The 20,104-nt window shown below is 40.9% G+C and overlaps 2 protein-coding genes across 2 annotated transcripts; both read right to left on the bottom strand.

The window, feature by feature from the left end:
• Window positions 1–3,284: 3,284 nt before the first annotated feature.
• Window positions 3,285–9,108, bottom strand: LOC138898644 (uncharacterized). The gene is made up of 7 exons (XM_070184724.1): window positions 8,653–9,108; window positions 8,054–8,236; window positions 7,536–7,879; window positions 6,482–6,854; window positions 5,326–5,731; window positions 5,021–5,238; window positions 3,285–3,380 (listed from the first exon to the last, which is right to left on the bottom strand). The coding sequence occupies exons 1-7, from the start codon at window positions 9,106–9,108 to the stop codon at window positions 3,285–3,287; spliced, it is 2,076 nt and encodes a 691-aa protein (XP_070040825.1).
• Window positions 9,109–9,195: 87 nt separating this feature from the next.
• LOC138898643 (uncharacterized) lies at window positions 9,196–11,404 on the bottom strand. Its single transcript, XM_070184723.1, has 2 exons — window positions 11,259–11,404; window positions 9,196–10,459 (listed from the first exon to the last, which is right to left on the bottom strand). Exons 1-2 carry the CDS (start codon window positions 11,402–11,404, stop codon window positions 9,196–9,198), a joined length of 1,410 nt encoding a protein of 469 aa, XP_070040824.1.
• Window positions 11,405–20,104: the final 8,700 nt, after the last annotated feature.

Below are 20,104 nucleotides of genomic sequence, written 5' to 3'. Positions count from 1 at the left end.
TAAATTCCCTCGTTCTCCAGGTGGGCGCTTGATGTTGACTTAAATGTCACGACCCAACTGGAGGGTCATGACTAGCACCCGGGCCATACATGCCGAGCACCAACGTACATTTTAACTAACCTTCCTTATTATCTTTAAGGGCCGACAAGACCAATATAAATGGTAGACATGGATCATGAACATCCAACAATGAAAGATAATGTCATGAACATACGTAACATGGGACGACAAGACTGTCAAGAAACTATATATAAGGTACGAGCTACCATGGTGCCATGAAAGACTATACAACAAAAATCAGCCGACAAGGCATTCCAAACCATACATGAGTCGACACCTGTCTATGAGCCTCTAAAAGAACATAAGTGCTACAACATTGCCGGAACAGGGCCCCGACATACCCATAATGTCTATAACAAAAATGCATACCAAGACCACGGCAAGTTTGGAGAAAGGATCTTGCCAATAACGCTGAACCGGATAGCCTACTGTGATGGGGGAGCTGCGTCTACCCGTCTATCAGGACCTGCATCACGACATGCAGCGTCCACAAATAAAAAGGACGTCAGTACGAATAAAGTACTGAGTATGTAAGGCAGAATAGCATAAGTAAGAACAATAATGTAAACAGTGATAGGGAATATACAACCTGTGACATCTGGGTACCTCTGAGGGCTACTGACATGAAATACATGATACATACATATATATATATACATAAACGTTTAAAACATATGCCTTTGTGGGCATCATCATCATCATATCGTACCCGGCCATAATAGGCTCGGTAAAACGTACCCGGCCATCATAGGGCTCGGTAGAATCGTACCCGGCCACGTGGAGCTCGGTAAAACCCAACTGATCAGTGGTTGCACAATAGGTGCCATACCCGATGCATGTTGGACTCATTGGAATCACATTTTGAACCTTTCGGAGTGACGTAAGGTTGGTATCCTTCGCACACGCTATTAGGATTAACTCTTCATCAAGAAACTTATAAGAATCAGGAACTACCAACAACATTGATAATATAAGAATAAGAGAAGTAACATCAATATCAATCGTTTCATAAGAAGGGCAGCAATGTAAGTACTGCTAGCTTCTAAGAGTAGAGTATCTTTGGGAGCTCGTTCATTACATTATGTACAATCGGAGTCGTGCAAAAGAATGAAGGGGATAGCCTCACATACCTTGTATATACTGCCCAACCTCAAGCTATGCAAATGTCACGACTCCTTAGTCTACAATAAAAGAAATGACACTATCATTATCGTTTAAGCGTCGTAACTATTATGTATCGACCGCAACCTATTTTACGATGAAACGGACAGCACCTCCCCTATTTATATGACTTCACACAAGTCAATACAATCACCAAACAGCCCAAACAACATCATTAATAATCATATTGAGCCTCCAAAACAGTCCACCAACTAACAACATTACTACCAAGCCTTTCGATATATATTTCACAAGTTCTAGCATCAACGACTTAGCCACAACTTGGATAATCTTAAATATATATAGAGTAAGAGGTTCCTTACCTTTAAACAGAAAGAACAACTCCAATTTGACCTTAATTTTCCACGAAATATCCCTTCAATTCTGCCACAAGAACAAGGAAGCGAAACTAGCAATTAATTCGGGTTTTTCGGCACTAGAATTACTTTAGAAGACTTGAAATCACCTAGGGTTGATATTAAAAACTTGAAGGTGTATTTACAGAACATAAAACACTTAAAACAACCTCCCACACGAGCTGGAACAACACAAAAATCAGCAACAACAAGAAAAACAAGAAACTTACTAGCACCACGGGATTCCCGACATTTGATTTGTGTTGTTTGCCCTTTGTTTGGGTCTTGGATCATGAGAGAACCTTGAGAGAATGTTTTTAGGATTATAAGGTCTGAATATACTGAAAAATAATGACTTAAAACGGGGTTGAGTTATCTTATATATGTCCAAATGTCTTAAACCGCCTTTGTGGTCCCCATAGAGAGCAGCTTGGTGCACTCTCGCGAAAACGCGAATATCTCTCTATTCCGAGATCGTATCGACGAACGGTTTAATGCGTTGGAAACTAGACTCATAGATCTTCAATTTTATAGGTAGATCACCCCATAATTTCAAGCACATTGGGAGTAAAATGCAGTAACATTTAACCTAAAGTTTAAGTTAAATTATAAACCTAAGTTGCGACAACTTTTATCGACTTTTGTTTCATAACTTGCTTGACTTCAAAAATTATGATACGGATATTATATGATTTAAATACATTAAAACATTACCTCTTGGGTCAATTAATCACCTCTAGTGTTACCCGAAAATACGGGTTACAACATCCTTGATTAGCTTAACTTCAAATACTTGTTAACCACTCTTATACACCCTTGTATCGTTTAAGACCAATAGGATTAACTTATTATCGTCTCAAAGATAATCTCTTCTTGAATTTACGTCGACTAACTTACGGCGTGATCTATGATATGCGAATTTGGGTTGTAACATTAAAACTTTAAATAAATTCCCTCATTCTCCAGGTGGGCGCCTGATGTTGACTTAAAACTTGAAATAAATTCCCTCGTTCTCCAGGTGGGTGCCTGATGTTGACTTAAAACTTGAAATAAATTCTCTCATTCTCCAGGTGGGTGCCAGCTGACTTACTTGAACTTAAATAAATTCCCTCATTCTCCAGGTGGGTGCCTGCTGACTTAAAACTTTAAATAAATTCCCTCGTTCTCCAGGTGGGCGCCTGATGTTGACTTAAAAATTAAAACAAATTCCCTCATTCTCCAGGTGGGTGCCTGCTTACTTAAAAAATTGAAATAAATTCCCTCATTCTCCAGGTGGGCGCCTGTGCTGACTTAAAAATAAAAATGAATTCCCTCGTTTTCCAGGTGGGCGCCTGATGACTTAAAAACTTGAAATAAATTCCCTCATTCTCCAGGTAGGCGCCTGCTGACTTAAAAACTCGAAATAAATTACATCGTTCTCCAGGTGGGCGCCTGATGTTGACTTAAAACTTGAAATGAATTCCCTCGTTTTCCAGGTGGGCGCCTGCTGTCTTAAAACTTGAAATAAATTCCCTCATTTTCCAGATGGGTGCCTGCTGACTTAAAACTGCAATGAATTCCCTCATTCTCCAGGCGGGCGCCTGCAATCATGACAACACAGACAAAACAGAGAAACTTTTCTGCCCCAGTTTGTACCAGGAACATTCATTGATTATTAGTTGCATCCCATTATCCAGGAGGGTCCTGGAAACTTAAAACTAAATCCCATTATCCAGGAGGGTCCTGAAAACTTAAGGCTGAACTTATCTGGAACATACTTTCCTCATGGGGGATTCCTAGCAAAGCAAACAAGATTTCTTTCCCCTGCTTAAAACAAAGAAAATTTTGTCAGTTTGAAACTGTGGCGGTTAGTTTGTGGCATCCTTGTTGAAGGTGTCTGCTTTTGCCACTATCCTTCTTCATTCTGATTAACTTCTTCGGGCTATGAAGAATTGTTTGACCTTTCAATCAGACCTCGAACACAACCTCTAAATGACTTGAATCCCTTACATTCAACTCGTCGTATAACACTTTCATTCTAACAACTGTGGAACCTTTGCATTTCCTACAAATTCACGAATCACTTGACCACCTGAACTTTAGTTACCATCGCATTGCTCGTTCTAAACCATGTCACTTGGAATGTGCCTGGCCAAATTTCGCTTGGTGCAAATAAAAAGCCGGTAATGAACTTTGAAGTCCTTTATTGCTTGCTTAACAAAACGAAGCGAAGTGACTTCGAGAATTAGGAATAAAAAGAAAGACTGAGATGACTATTTGAAGAAAAAATGAAAAGAGACTTATCTGAATGAATTAGCTGGCTCTACAGATCATGACATGCTTTTCGGATCGATCAGCCTAGTCCATCCAACTAATCACATTTCTGTTCATGTCATGTCTTCATACTTCAAAACCCGGGCTTTCAATGATCCAACTTTTCCGTAAAGTCACCAACCTCTTTTCACTTGTAGTGCCCCGAAGGGTTTTCACCAACAAGCCTCTCTCATTTGTTCATCTCTCAACTCACCGCCACCTTACGGTGCACGTGAGGGTTTTCACAAATAAGACTCTCTCATTTTAAATTTTTCCTCAGCTCACCATCGCCTTACGGTGCCCGTGAGGGTTTTCACCAATAAGACTCTCTCATTTTATTTATTTTCCTTGTACCCAATGAACAAAGTGTTACCCATAATGGAGATCATGCCTCTATCTCACTCGACTTGGCATCCTCAAAGATTGATCGGAAGGTCTTTCTTTGGACCGTAGTATAGGCTTTTGGAAAGGGTTAGAAAGAAAAGGTAGTATAAGGCTCAACATGACTTAAGATGAAAGGGTTCAAAATTACAACTTTTGGAATCAAACCTATTGCAAAACTAAAACTTCTGCCCCAATTTTTGAATCTGGGGAATTTTGAATTTTATTTGATGGGACTGAACCTCAGAGTAAGGCTGCCTACGTATCCTTAAAAGGAATCAAGTCTAACGTAGTTCCAACATAAGAGTTTTGTTTTCGTTACTTTGCTTTTCTTTTTCTCCTTTCTTTTCTCTTTTCTCTTTTCCTTCTCTTTTTTTTTCTTTTTTTTTTGTTTCTAACTCTGCTTCTGATTCCAAAAGAGGGGTATGAAAGAAAATAAAAGGCTCAAAAGGGGTAACAAATGATAAAAGTGTTTGGGATAGCAGAATAAAATGCCTTCATCATTCCAACTTTGAACATGCCTAGTACAAAATGCGATTGAAGATAAGCAAAGAAATCATACATAATATCTCTTGACTGCATCAGAATTGATAGCCATATCCACACATTTACCTTCTATGTCGGTTAAATACAAAGCACCATTGGGCAACACCTTTGTCACAATGAACGGCCCTTTTCCAGTTTGGGGCGAACTTGCCTTTAGCTTCAGCATGATGTGGAAGGATGCGTTTCAATACCAGCTGACCCATCTCAAATTTTCGGGGACGCACCTTCTTGTTGTATGCTCTTGCCATTCTTCTCTGATACAGTTGACCATGGCATACTAACGCCAATCTTTTTTCATCAATCAAACTCAATTGCTCTAGCCGTGTTTTTACCCACTCATCATCATCAATTTCAGCTTCAACAACAATCCGCAGGGATGGAATCTCAACTTCCGCAGGTATAACTGCCTCAGTTCCATATACCAGCAAATAGGGAGTTGCGCCTATTCAAGTGCGAACAGTAGTGCGATAACCTAGTAAAGCAAAAGGTAACTTTTCATGCCATTGCCTAGAACCTTGCACCATCTTACGAAGTATCTTCTTTATGTTCTTGTTAGCAACCTCAACAGCTCTGTTTGCCTTAGGACGATAAGGAGTGGAGTTTCGATGCATAATCTTGAACTGTTGGCATACCTCTTTCATCAAATGACTGTTGAGGTTAGCAGCATTATCTGTGTTGATTATCTTAGGAATTCCGAACCGGCAAATGATGTTTGAATGAACAAAATCTACCACTTCCTTCTTGGTCACAAACTTGAATGTTACAGCTTCGACCCACTTGGTAAAGTAATCAATGGCCACCAGAATAAACCTATGTCCGTTTGACGCTGCCGGCTCAATCGGTCCAATGACATCCATGCCCCAAGCAACAAAGGGCCAAGGTGCCGACATTGTGTGCAGCTCAGATGGAGGGGAATGAATCAAATCACCGTGCACCTGGCATTGATGACATTTGTGAACAAAGCTGATGCAATCACGTTCCATGGTGAGCCAATAATAACCTGCTCGAAAAATCCTCTTCGCCAAGACATACCCACTCATATGTGGCCCGCAAACCCTGGAATGCACTTCGGCCATGATAGTCGAGGCTTGTTTAGCATCTATACACCTTAGTAATCCTAGATCTGGAGTTCTCTTGTATAATATTCCCCCACTTAAGAAGAATCCGCTAGCCAGACGTCGAATGGTTCTCTTTTGATCGCCTGTGGCATGTACCGGATATACCCCCGATTTGATGTATTCCTTGACATCATGGAACCAAGGCTCTCCATCAAGTTCCTCCCCAACCACATTGCAATAGGCATGCTAATCACGAATTTGGATTTGCAGAGGGTCGACGTAAGTCTTATCTGGATGGTGTAACATTGATGCCAAAGTAGCCAAGGCATCGGCAATCTCGTTATGAATCCTGGGAATATGCCTGAATTCTACCGACTTGAATTGTTGACAAAGATCATGCAGACATTGTCGATACGGTATGAGCTTCAAATCCCGAGTCTCCCATTCTCCCTGAATCTGGTGAACCAACAAATCTGAATCTCCCAAAACTGATATTTCTTGAACTCCCATGTCTATAGCTAGCCTCAAACCCAGAATGCATGCCTCATATTCAGCCATGTTGTTAGTGCAATAAAATCAAAGTTGAGTTGTTACGGGGTAGTGATGCCTTGTTTCAGAAATGAGTACTGCCCCTATTCCGACACCCTTCATGTTAGCAGCTCCATCAAAGAAGAGTTTCCAACCTGGCTTTTCATCATGATCAGCCTCGTCAACATACATCACTTCTTCATCAGGAAAATAAGTCTTCAATGGCTCATATTCTTCATCCACCGGATTCTCAGCCAAGTGATCGGCCAGGGCTTGGGATTTCATCGCGGTCCGAGTCACATAGATGATGTTAAACTCTGTGAGTAAAATCTGCCACTTTGCCAATCTTCCTGTGGGCATAGGCTTCTGAAAGATATACTTTAAAGGATCCATGCGATAAATGAGGTAATTAGTGTAGGATGACAGATAATGCTTCAACTTTTGTGCCACCCAAGTCAGGGCGCAACATGTCCTTTCAAGAAGAGTATACTTAACCTCATAAGGAGTGAACTTCTTGCTGAGATAATAAATGGCTCGCTCTTTCTTGCCCGTGATGTCGTGTTGACCCAACACACAACCGAAAGAATTATCCAATACCGTCAAATAGAGAATTAAAGGTCTCCCAGGTTCTGGCGGGACCAGCACAGGTGGGTTTGACAGGTAACTCTTGATCTTATCAAATGCTTCCTGACACTCATCAGTCTACTTAACTACAACATTCTTCTTCAGCAACTTAAAGATGGGCTCACAAGTTATCGTGAGTTGAGCAATAACCCTGTTGATGTAGTTTAACCTTCCGAGAAGGCTCATTACCTTAGTTTTGTTCTTTGGCGGTGGTAATTCTTGGATGGCTTTGATCTTTGATGGCTCCAACTCAATACCACATCGACTGACTATGAATCCCAACAGTTTCCCGGACGGGACACCAAATGCACATTTTGCCGGATTGAGCTTGAGGTTGTACCTGCGGAGCCTTTGGAAAAACTTTCTCAAGTCTCCAACATGGTCGGACTGCTTCTTTGACTTTATGATCACATCATCTACATAAACCTCAATTTTCTTGTGTATCATGTCATGAAATATGGTAGTCATTTCCCTCATGTAAGTTGCCCCAGCATTCTTTAAACAGAATGGCATTACCCGGTAGCAATACGTCCCCCAAGGCGTAATGAATGCTGTCTTTTCTGTGTCTTCCTCGTCCATCAGGATCTGATGATATCCCGCATAACAATCCACGAAAGACCCGATCTCATGCTTGGCACAATTATCAATCAGAATGTGGATCTTCGGTAATGGAAAGTTATCCTTTGGACTTGCCTTGTTGAGATCACAATAATCAAAACACACCCTCGTCTTACCATCCTTCTTTGGTAATGGTACCACATTAGCTAACCAAGTGGGATACTGAGTGACCCGAATGACCTTTGCCTCCAGTTGCTTTGTGATTTCTTTTTTTATCTTCACACTCATATTAGTCTTGAACTTTCTTAACTTTTGCTTGACATGAGGGAATGTAGGGTCAGTTGGCAATTTATGAGCTACCAAATCAGTGCTCCAGCCCGGCATGTTGTCATACGACCATGCAAAGACATCTTTGTATGCAAATAGTGTTTTGATTATTTCTTCCTTGATTTGCGGTTCCAGATGCACACTTATCTTGGTTTCTCTGACATTATTTTGATCCCCTAAATTGATTGCTTCGGTTTCATTCAAATTAGGCTTGGGTTTTTCTTCAAAGTGTTTTAGTTCTCTACTGAATTCCTCAAATGCCGCCTCTTCATCGTATTCTGTTTCATCATCACCCTCTACTTCTTGGATCGTTATTTCAGAATTAGATTGGCTTTTAAGATTTGGCTGAAAATTTCTCATGCATGTCATGTCACTGAAACCAGCATAAAAAGAACTGTATAGAAAGAAAAGCAAAAACAAAAATGAAACGCTATCAGGATTAATGGAAAACGGGAAATTGTATTTCATTGAAAATAAAAGGATAGGAGGGTTTGTACATCAAAACAAGCAAAAAATAAAAAATCTGGATTACAACCCTGGAATAACCCAGATAGCAGAAAGGAAACCAAAGCAAACTACCAAAATTCCTTCCGGGTGGGGAGAGGAGTAACTTTCCAATTGCTAAGCTTCACATTTGGCCCAACGAGCTGCACATCGGCATTACTGGAACCTTCCCCGATTTCTACCATATTAACCTCATCAAACAAACTCTGGAACCTCTTGATCAACTCTTCATCAAAGTCGACCACAGGTTTTGGGACCGATGATATTGGGCGTTTTGCGACCCCTGGCTTGACAAAAGACTTGGAGATATGTGGAATAGGCTTAGGAAGTGACCATGCCTTTCCTTTCAAACTTTTAGCCCTTTTCACGTCCTTCCCTGTGAGTGTGAATCCCAAACCAAATGTACCAAAACTTTCACGTGGACACACCGGACACACAATATCCTGCAGAGATGAACCCAGACCTTTGCCCGGCAGAAAACCATTCTTCAACATTTCATTTGCTACCATGACAGACGCGGATGGTATCTTCGGACCTAGGATGCATTCTCCTTCGGGAATTTTCCCGACAGATACTGTTTCGAACATTTGGTAAACCCAAGGCCCTTTATCATCTTCAACTTCAATAAATAGAATGATTGTGTCATTGTAAGCAGATAAGTTCTCATCACCGTGCACAACTATTTCCTTTCTGTCCCATTCGAACTTTACCATTTGATGCAGAGAAGACGGGATTACCTTGGTAGCGTGGATCCAGGGCCTGCCCAACAACAAGTTATAAGAGGTAGCCACATCTAGCACTTAGAACTCCATAGTGAACTCAACCGGCCCTATTGACAAATTGAGCATTATATCACCGACAGAATCTTTCCCTCCTCCATCGAAGCCTTGAACGCATACATTATTAATGTGGATCCTTTCAGTGCCAATCTTCAACTTTTGCAAAGTGGACAGAGGGCAAATATTTGCACTAGAACCGTTATCCACCAGTACCCTTGAGACAGCAGAATCCTCGCACTTCACTGTGAGATAAAGAGCTCGATTGTGTTCTGTACCCTCTATAGGGAGTTCATCATTTGAGAAAGTGATCCTGTTTGCTTCGAAAATCTTGTTAGCAATCTTTTCCAAGTGGTTCACCGTGATCTTATCAGGAACATGGGCCTCGTTCAGAATCTTCATCAGGGCTTTGCGGTGTTCATCTGAATGTATCAGCAAAGACAGAAGAGAGATCTGAGCTGGTATTTTCCTCAACTGTTCTACAATGGAATAGTCTTGCATTTTCATCTTTTTCAGGAATTCCTCAGCCTCTTCTTCGGTGACCGGCTTTTTTACTGGGATGTGGCCGTCCTTGAATAGCTTGGTTTTCCTCAGTTCTTCTGGGGTAAAACATCTCCCAGAATGAGTCAGTCCTCCGGTTTCATTGACTTCTTCCTCTAATTCTTTCCCTTTGTATGTTACTATCACTTGTTTGTAATTCCACGGGACGGCCTTTGTGTCAACCATTGGTAACTGGGTCACTGGCTTAATAATAACGGGGGTAACACGAACCCCTTCCACGATTATGACAGGCTTGCCTAGGACCCCTGGCATGACCACTTTTTGCCTCTCCTGGTTCGCTTCAACACCAACCGGAGGCCCTTTCACAACCAATACAGAAGGCTTCACATTGAGCATGCTTGGCTTCTCCGACACCCCTTTAACCGTCAAGGACATTGCTTTTGCAGAATCTAGAGCTTTGATTGGATTACTTTTGCTAGCCCGGATCATCATGACAGACTTAGGAGAGTTTTTGGGCTCCCCATCCTTATGAACTATCTCGATCATATGTGTCTCTGCATGGGCCGGCAAAGGATTTTGGTTGATGTTTGGTGCCTCCGGGCTCTGGACAACAATTTGATTTGTATCAATAAGCTCTTGGATCGCCCTCTTCAAATGCCAGCACTTCTCTGTGTCGTGCCCGGGAGCATCAGAACAATATGCACATCTAAGGGAGTAATCAAGGTTCCTTGGAGGCGGATTTGGTATCTTGGGCTCAATCGGCCTCAAAACGTCCAACTGTCTCAACCTTTAAAACAAACTGGTATAGGACTCTCCAAGAGGGGTGAAGGTTTCTTTCCGTTGTTGCCTCTCTTTTCTGTAATATGTCCTTGGTCGAAAACTTGGACCAGTAGGGTTTTGGTATGGTTGTGGGGGTGTATAAGGATTTTGTGGAGTTGGAGCATGCCATTGCGGGTAAGGAGGGGGTTGAGCATATAACTGTGCTTGGTGAACATGGTATTGGGGTAGCTCGACAGAATATCGAGGGTCTTGTGGTGGGAAATAATGCTGGGATGGATTATATGGCGCTTGGGTGTAGGTTTGAGGCCGGGGTTGAGTTTGGGTGTACTGGTGAGGCGGACCCCTTGGGCCACGCCATGATCCGGAGACAAACATAGCGACATCTTCTTTCTTCTTTTTGCCTAACAGGCTTCCAGTGCCACTTTGAATTGCTTGTGTGGTTGCTTTTATGGCAGAGTAGCTCATGATCTTGCTTGACTTGAGTCCCTCTTCCACCATTCCTCCCATCTTTACCACATCGTTGAAGGACTTACCTATGGCCGAGATTCAAATGGCCAAAGTAAGTGGGCTCTAGGGCTTGAAGAAAGTACTCGACCATCTCATCTTCTTCCATCGGAGGGTAGACTCGTGCAGCTTGTTCTCTCCATCTGAAACCATATTCCCTAAAGCTTTCATTGGGCCTCTTCTCTACCTTGGTCAAAGATAGGCGATCCGGGACAATGTCTAAATTGTACTGAAAGTGCCGAGCAAAGGCCTGAGCCAAGTCATCCCATGTGTACCACCTGCTAGTGTCTTGGCGGGTATACCATTCTAAAGCTGCCCCACTCAGACTCTGACTGAAATACGCCATTAATAATTCATCTTTCCCACTGGCGCCTCTCATATTGCTGCAAAAGCCTCTCAAATGGGCCACGGGATCTCCATGTCCATCGTACGGGTCAAACTTGGGCATCTTGAACCCAGCGGGCAGTTGGACATCCGAAAATAAGCATAAATCCTTGTAAGCCACACTTACTTGGCTTCTTATCCCTTGCATGTTCTTCAAAGATTGCTCTAGACTCTTCACTTTCCTGAACATCTCGTCCTGCTACATATTCCGGGATGGTTTCTCAGTTTCGACAGGAGGCTCAAAGTGAGGGGCATGGGAATAAGGATCCGCATCTTTGAAAGTTGGTCCCGAAATATAATATTGGGTATCTGGAGCTTGGAACGCGGGTTCACTAGAAGATCTGTGAAGGGTAGCTCGCGAAGGGGCTACAAAAATAAGAGCGGATGTCGGAGCAGGGTATGTGGTTGTTTTGGCTGGTGGAGCATGAAAGGTTTGGGACGAGGTGTCAGGATAGTGGTGATAAGGGGTAAAGCCTGGTGCGTGCTGCGGGGAAAGGTCAATGGTAATGGGATCTTGGGCTTGTGACAGTAGTGCGATGAAAGCGGGATTTTCTGGGTAGTTAGCGGGGAATGAAGGTGGAGGATGCCCCCTGACCCAGGCTTGATACATTTCTGCCATTTGATGCTTCAACCTGTAGACCTCCTCTTTCAATTCAGACTCCGATTCTACAATCTCCCTTGGCAGGTCGACAACACCCGTGTCCGATTCTTTGCTAATCATGACTGCTTTGCACTTTGATCTGGTGTTATAGGGGTGCCTTGCCAGGATGCCAACAAACTAACCACCTAAAACAGAACTTGTCTTTATGCACATACAACTGCTTGGTCAGTTTTAAAGTAATTTACAGATAGGTAATCGCATATTAGGGATGCAATGCACCTGAGTAGTTAAACGTTTCTAAATGCTTTGTGAAGGCTCGTATGTTTCATCCCGGCTTTTCCAAATTCTCCAATCCTGATTTTTCCATCTCTCCTTCTGCTGTGTTTCGCTCTTTTAATTCTTATTTTTTCTTTAGTTTGGCCTCTCTTTTCTTTCTTCCCTCATTTTCTCTCTCTTCTTTTTTCTATTTTCTTTTAAGATTATGATCGAATCCTATGGGGATAGCCTATGTATCATGACGCCATATGAATCAGATCATTACGTATTTCAGATAAATAGATACAAAATAATTTATTCCATTAATAAAAGACATATTTTTGGATTTTCTATTACAAGGACTAAAGTAGCGATGAATGCAAAAGGAAAATCTACAGACTCGAAATAAAGTAATAGACAACCTTGACAAAGAAGAACAAGACTCAGAGAAAGTAAAACACAGACTACTAAAGGAAATCAAAAATACATAAGAGCCTCCACTGGTACTCCAGAGGCTTGCGGGACATCAGCCGGTCTCCGCACAGGCCTGCGGGCAATATCTTCTTGAAGGCGGTCTAGGTCAACCATCACTTGTCGGACGAATGTCATTACAGAAGCAAAAAACATAGACTTGGTCATGTCTTCACATTCATGGCATTTTATTACAACATAATCAGCTATCTCTTTAATCCTCATTCTGATGACACCCTTTTCTTGAAGCAAACGTCCAATCTGCTGGGCCCGAGCCTCCAACACTTGTGCATCTGCGTTGTTTTGGTCTTGTAACTGCTGCATGCTTTCTTGTAATTGATAAATCAATGCGTAGCAATGCTCTCTTTATTCCTTCAAATCCTTTGTTTGCTTGACCATTTCATTCTCAAGGGCAACCATCCTTTTCTGTAAAATTGTTGCTTCTTTGTCATATTTCTGCTTCAACTGGTGGACTAATCTAGCTTGTTCCTCCGCACCTTTGGCCAACTTTGCTTGAGCATTTAACAAGTCTCTTTCGGCCTTTGTCAAGTCAAAACCGTAATCATGCACTTTCCGCCTCAGGTTGGTTATAATTTTCTCATCTCTCTCACTTCTTGCTGGTGTCTCGGCGGCTATTTTCATTCTCCGGATTTGGGCTCGAAGGGATTCATTTTCCTTGGCCAACCTCTTCTTTTCCCCTGCATCTTCAGATGCCTGCAAACTACTATCAAATTTGATTTTTTCAATTTGTCCTTCTAGCTTGTTTATAGTAGTTCGGTATTCCTTTTCTTTAGCTAACCAAGCCCACTGCTCCTGCGATGCGTCAACAAATTCTTGGATATGAGGTCTTTTAGTTGGTCGTTCAGATTCACCATTCATCGCGAATCACTTTCCATACCATGCAACATAACTAGGTAAGACTTCACCCCTAGACAAATCACGTACTCGGGTGTTTGCCCCCAAATACTAGCATTCGCTCCAAATTTGGCGAACCGCTTGTTCGGGAAATTGGGTATCAGAGCGGATTTCGACCACATAAGTGCTAAGATCTTCATCTCTAGGAACTGTCTGACATCTTCCGAGCTGTCTCAAAACCCGGTACGGAGCATAGGGTTGGATGCTTCGGAGACCCATTAGCAGGAAGTAGGGACCAGTGGCGGGCATATAAACAATCTCATCAACGGGAAGCCAACCCAATGTCCACTCTATCTGATCTGCGGTCGTAGATCGAAGGCGGGAAATCCAATCTTTGACTCCTTTCGGCATTTCGAATCCTGTTACTTATGTACCAAACTCTTCAATGCAGTTTTTCCCCGTAGACCCATAGTTCATGTATCGAGGACGATGACAAAGGTGTTCGATCATCCACATTTGCAACAGCAGGTTGCATCCCTCAAAAAATCTGACTCCGGCCTTACAGAATGTGAGGGCTCGGAATATATCTGATACGATCATGGGTGCGAGAGTACTCTTGGCCTGAGTAGTCAGAACGTGAAAAACCCCGGCTACCCGTAAATCAATATGCCCATCTTCCCTTGAAAACACCAAAAGGCCTAAAAACGCCACCATGAAGGCAAAACATCTATGGGTCTCCCATTTTGATCGGTTTCCTTTACTGCAGAGTCCATTTTCCGGGTCTTCGAATCCCCTTAAATGCCCGTATCGCTGATATAGAAAATGAAAAGTGGAAGTTCCCCCTGCTAGACTTCCCGTCTTGATTTGTTTGCTTATCTTTAGTAAGTCCAGAAACTTGTGGGGAGTAACAGTCCTCGGAGATACCAGGTACTTGTGTCTCAATCCTTCCGTGCTCCCAGTATAACCTGCCATTTCTTCCAAAGTGGGCGTAAGCTCAAAATCTGAGAAGTGTAAAACATTATGAGTGGGGTCCCAGAATGCCACTAATGCCTCTATCAGGTCCCTTCTAGGTTGAATTTTCAATAGTCCAGTGAGCGCCCCTAGGTATTGTTGACCATGTCTCGTCCTTGTTTTCCCAAATCCTCCCACCACATGTGGAGTGCCAGTGGAATGTGATCCATAACCTTCACAGGTAAGTTCTCAACGGTGCTCATTCTACACATTTTAAATTAGGGTGACCAGATGAAAATTTTGTACAAAACCGACCATGAAAAGATAATTTTGCAAAATACAACCGAAAACAAATCACGGCCACTTTTGCAAATAATTTGTTTGTTTTTTTTTTAATAAAAAAAAAAGAAAAGAAAGACTTATAAAAAGAAAGAAAATATTTTTTTGGATTTTAATTTCATTTGTTTTCTTTTTCTAATGAAAGACTCCTACAAATAAAATATTATTTTTTGATCTTTTATTTGTTTGAGATTTTTCTAAAAAAAAAAAAAGACTCTTAAAAGAAGGAATTAAAGAAAATATTTTTGAATTTTTAAAATGGGGTCTCAAAGAAAGGCTTTCTAAACAAGGAAATAAAGGAAAATATTTTTACATTTTTGAAAATTGGGATCTAAAAGATGGACTTTCTAAAGAGGAGATAAAGGAAAATATGTTTTTGGATTTTTTGAAAATTGTGGGCCGGAACCGATGAGGTTTGCCTACGTATCTCACATCCGGTGAGAATCAGACCCGCGTAGTTCTGCGAGTTTTGACTCGTTAAAAATAGGACTTGTATTTTCAAAGACTCATTCTTTTCTTTTCTCTTTTTTTTTTTTTTTTGTAAAACAATTCGGCAAAGTTTCAAGATATTTTGACCACTGGTATTTTCCGGATGTTTCTCTATCCTACCTCACTTCTTGATTTTGCTTGATTTTCTTTCCCTATTCTAAAAGCCGGTCAACATACAAGCCGAAACCGATAAATGCACAAGTAGCATGTAGAAATGCATCAGAATGGTCTTTTAAATTGGGTACACCTGTCCTAGACAGACCCAACCCCTGTGTTGAGTCTCCAAAGTCTAATGCACGTGATGCAAACAAACGTACCCACGATGGATCCGGCATGAGGCTATGTTATTCTAGGTTTAAAACCCTGTGTGTATGGTTCTAGACCTAGCTTACCCCAGCGGACAACTCGAGCCGAGGGGGGGCAACGTACCGGTAACCAAAAGGCCAACCGGCTTTGTAACTGATCCGATCCTCGTTCTAAATTAGGATATGACACTAACAGAAAAGAAGTCACGCCAGCGTGCACTTCCCAGAAGATTTAGAAGACTCAGAGAGGAGAATGGTTTCCTGACAGTTTATATACAGTCCAAACAATATCAAAGCAGTAAAAATAAGCATTTAGCACATTAGGCTCAAACACGTAAAAAAATCAGATAATAAGTAAAAGCCAAGTATAACAGTCATCTAAGCTCGAATTCTGAACCCTAAACCAGAGATTCTGGGTTCGATCCCCAATAGAGTCGCCAGAGCTGTCACACCTCCTTTTTCTCAAAGGCGTGTAAGGGGAATAAGGGAGTTTTTCCAATTAAAATGACATTAATCGAAATGGGATTATTTATTTATTTCAGAGTTGCCACTTGGAATAATTTATGGTGTCCCAAGTCACCGGTTTATTTTAAATCCCAAATCGAGGAAATTGACTCTTATTTATGGTCTGCGAACACAGAAGACCGAGTAAGGAATTCTGTTAACTCGGGAGAAGGTGTGAGGCACTCCCGAGTTTCATGGTTTTAGCACGGTCGCTCAACTGTAATAATTGGCCTAATTATCTGATTTATTACATATTTAAAATCTATTGTGCTTTTTAGCTTTCTGACCGCTTTTAATATTTATGGAATTATTTGAAACAAGTCACGATGTCGTACACTTATCGTTTTGGTACATATTGCAAACCGCGCCACGTGAAACGCACCCGTGATTTACAACATGTTCATTTTTTATTATTTGAAGTTATGGTCGAGTTACGTGAAACGCACACTCGAATTTGGAATTATGCATCATGACTATGCCACGGGAACCGTACCCATAATCACGATGATTTATTTATGAATCGCACCTAAAGCAAGCTACAATGTTCAAAATGCCTCATTTTTTCTTAACAATTAAATTCATTTGTTAGACTGAGCCCAATCCTAAAGCATATAGACAGTTTAATCATTAATGGACTCTAAAGGGCTTGTCCTTTCCCCATTCCCCGACAAACATTCAAAATTAACTCATTCAAATTATTCAAATTATTTACTCACAAAGATAAGATAGCAGTCGACACATAAAAGAAAAGAGAGAAAATAATAACTCGACAGAACAAACACGACAATAAAATCAGGACAAAAGTGGTGGATTAAAGTGTGATAAGAGCTTAAAACCCGTCTAGACCCCTTCTTTTCCTTGGGTTATCATGCTATCTAACCTCTCATTAGTCTTACAGAAATACAAAAACAATTGAATTCAAATCAAAACACGTCAGAATGGACCATTCACAACACCAATACTGCTTTCGACTTCCATTATTTGAACCAACCAAAATTCTCAAACACAAATAACATCAATGTTATAGCCAAACTGTCATCAGAAACACCTCAAATATATCAACTCGAGAAGATAATTCATTAGCGGTTCATGAGAACATAATCCGTGCAATTAACCATTTAACAGTGACCCTTATAAAGAATTTGAAGAAAGATACCACAATTCCAACTCAATTAAACTCGAAATTAGCCAAATTTGCAACAGAAAATGATGAGCTAATTTGAACAAATCGAGTTGAACGCAGTAGAAGATCAACCATATGATTTTAATGAATTCCCAGGGAACTAGATATTCGACTCGCACCTGAACTCTTCAACTGATATCAATTACTTGCACTTAATCTCAATAAGAGCAAACAGATGACACCAAGCATCCTTATGATGAGAACAGATTCAATTGAAAATCAACAACAAACCCAAATTTAGTCCTCATGCTCAAAACTGTTAAATTCAACACTGGACAACCAAGGTGGACTCATGAACATCACAGGAATCGAATTCTAACATTTTGATAAAAAAAACATGGACTATCAGACACTCGGCAAGAGAGTTAGAAAATATTTTTTAAAATACGAAACTCCACGATTGAAAACATTAGATTTTTCTGAGCTTTAATCAGTAATCACGAAATCTGACCAACTCGTTACACAACAAAACAAGATGGAATAAGAATGACACTCAGAATATATGGAAATCTAAATTCGACCTCAAACATTCAAATCAAATTAGTTCCATCTAAATGAGCTCTTTAACATATACTGAACTAATCACACCCCGACTCTTATCACACTTTGATCAACACCAAAACAAAAGCAAGGGAAAGAGAATGATCCTTAAAGAGGATTTTAATTAAAGCTTCTGTTCGGATGAAATACAAGCAAGGAAATTATACAATGGACTCGACCAGCAGCGAATGAAACCGTGACAAGCAAGTCAGGAACCACGAGTCGACCTCAAACGACAGTTTCAACTCAACGGCAAACCTCAATCAAACTCCATAAGAACCTCACGAGCGGTCGACGGACCTCAGCTAAACTCCATTTTTTTTATAAAACAAATTAGAAGCTGATATATATATATTTGTGTTTTCTGTTTTAAAAATCCAAAAAAAAAACTAAAAGAGAACTCTCCTATTTTTATATGCGAACCAACTGAATATGAGAAGGAAGAACCTTCCCTAATCCGAAAAAAAAACCTAGCCCTCTTTTTTCTCCCCCTCATTTCTATCCAAAACTTGGATTATATACCCACTCTAGAAGTTTCTCCTTTCCCTCCAAGTCACGCCCAAAATCCCTCTCCCCTTCCGAAAATCCAGGAAAATTTCCACATCGAACAAAACCCGGACAAATGGAAGGCGTGGATGTGATTTCACTTGCATCCAACTGCTCCCATTTATCCGAGATTCGTCCAAAGAAATCAAAATGCGTGAGGGAGGTGAAGATGAGAATATTCTGTTAGAAGTCGTTATGCCACGTGGAGAAAGAGACGATGAGGAGGGGACCATGGGCATGTGATTCCGGTGAGGTTGGATGGTGATGCGGCGGCGGTGGGGGTGAGAGTGTGCGGGTGGTTAAGCTTTTAGGTTTAAGGTTTGAGGTAGGTTAAGATTTTATGTGGTTAAGAGAATTGATGTGGGGCGTTAGATGAGAAATGATGGGTGGATGAGATTAAAAATAAAATGGGCGGGTCAAGGGTTAAAACGGGTTTGGACTGGTTTAAGCGAGAGAGCCGATTTGGGCTCCTTCTTGCCCGAAACTGGGCCTCTAAGTTGGGCTAATTGCTGCAAATTGGGACAAATTTATCTTATTATAAAGATGTATAGCTAACACATGTATTAAATATAAAGATAAAACTATTTTTGGTGTTTTTCAAATATTGTAATTGAAGTAAAATAAATTAAGACTCAAAGAACCACTACACAAATATCTAAAATATGCAAGAAAAATTAATATAGCTTAAAGACGTGACGGGTAAAAAATTACGTGCTTACAAACCCTATAGGCATTCTTTCTAATTTTCTTGCGAAATAAGGCAGTGAAGAAGTTTGATAGTTTAAAGTTGCCAGCGTTGATTGTATCAGCATACTTTCTAGGCGAGCCACAGAGTCCTATAGGCAGGATTTCTAACAATTGGCAATCGAAACTAGTTTTTATCCTTTTATTCCTATGGACATGCTTTCTAGGCGAGCAATTTAGTAGAATAACAGTAATAGTAGCTAATTTGATTATATTCCTATAGGCATGATATCTAACATGAAGCAACTTGACGAATAATCACTGTGTTACAGTACAATAGGCATATAATAACGTGAGAGTGGAACATGTGAACAGGTGAGATGATTTATGTCCTATATGCAGGGTATCTAACTAACGCATAGAGCATGTTGAACAAATTAGACACTCAGATCCTATAGGAAGGATTTCTACCCTTTCATGCAATCATTAGAATAGACCCATTTTCCCAATTTCACTAATACCCAATCGTTATTACAGAATTATTACAGGTCCAATGATGAAATAAAATTACAAAGTGATAGAAATAACTATAGTGGGCCTATGACAGGACCAAAGTATACCCAGCCCAGCTAGGCCTTCAAATTTGTCTCCATACAGATTTTAGCATAGTCCAGAAATCACAGGAGAATTTGGACCTACCCAACAGCCATAGTTGATCAAAGGATCCAGGAAAACAGTCATTTACACAAGCCAATTGGCTTATTCAGTAAGCATAGGAAGGACATAATTGAGCAGTCAAGGAGAAAGTGGCCAAAGAACCTTAGACCCTAGCGTGTCAGAGTCCACAAGGGCCTCAAAGTGGACCCCGAGCAGTGCTCAAACTAGGGATGTTAATAGGAAGTTTAGGGGGGTTGGCTTTTAGCCGGCCAAGAATTAGAGACTTAGAATAGGGAAGCAACCAATGAAAATAGTAGTAAAGTAATAATATTTGGAAAAGTGCATTTGCAAACATTACAAAGTGATCACATAGTGAACATGTCA

This window comes from Nicotiana tomentosiformis, chromosome 9 (assembly GCF_000390325.3).
Source record: "Nicotiana tomentosiformis chromosome 9, ASM39032v3, whole genome shotgun sequence".
In the NCBI taxonomy this organism is placed as follows: Eukaryota; Viridiplantae; Streptophyta; class Magnoliopsida; order Solanales; family Solanaceae; genus Nicotiana; species Nicotiana tomentosiformis.
Note: the sequence above shows the minus strand (reverse complement) of the source record. Positions and strands in the feature narration are given on the sequence as shown.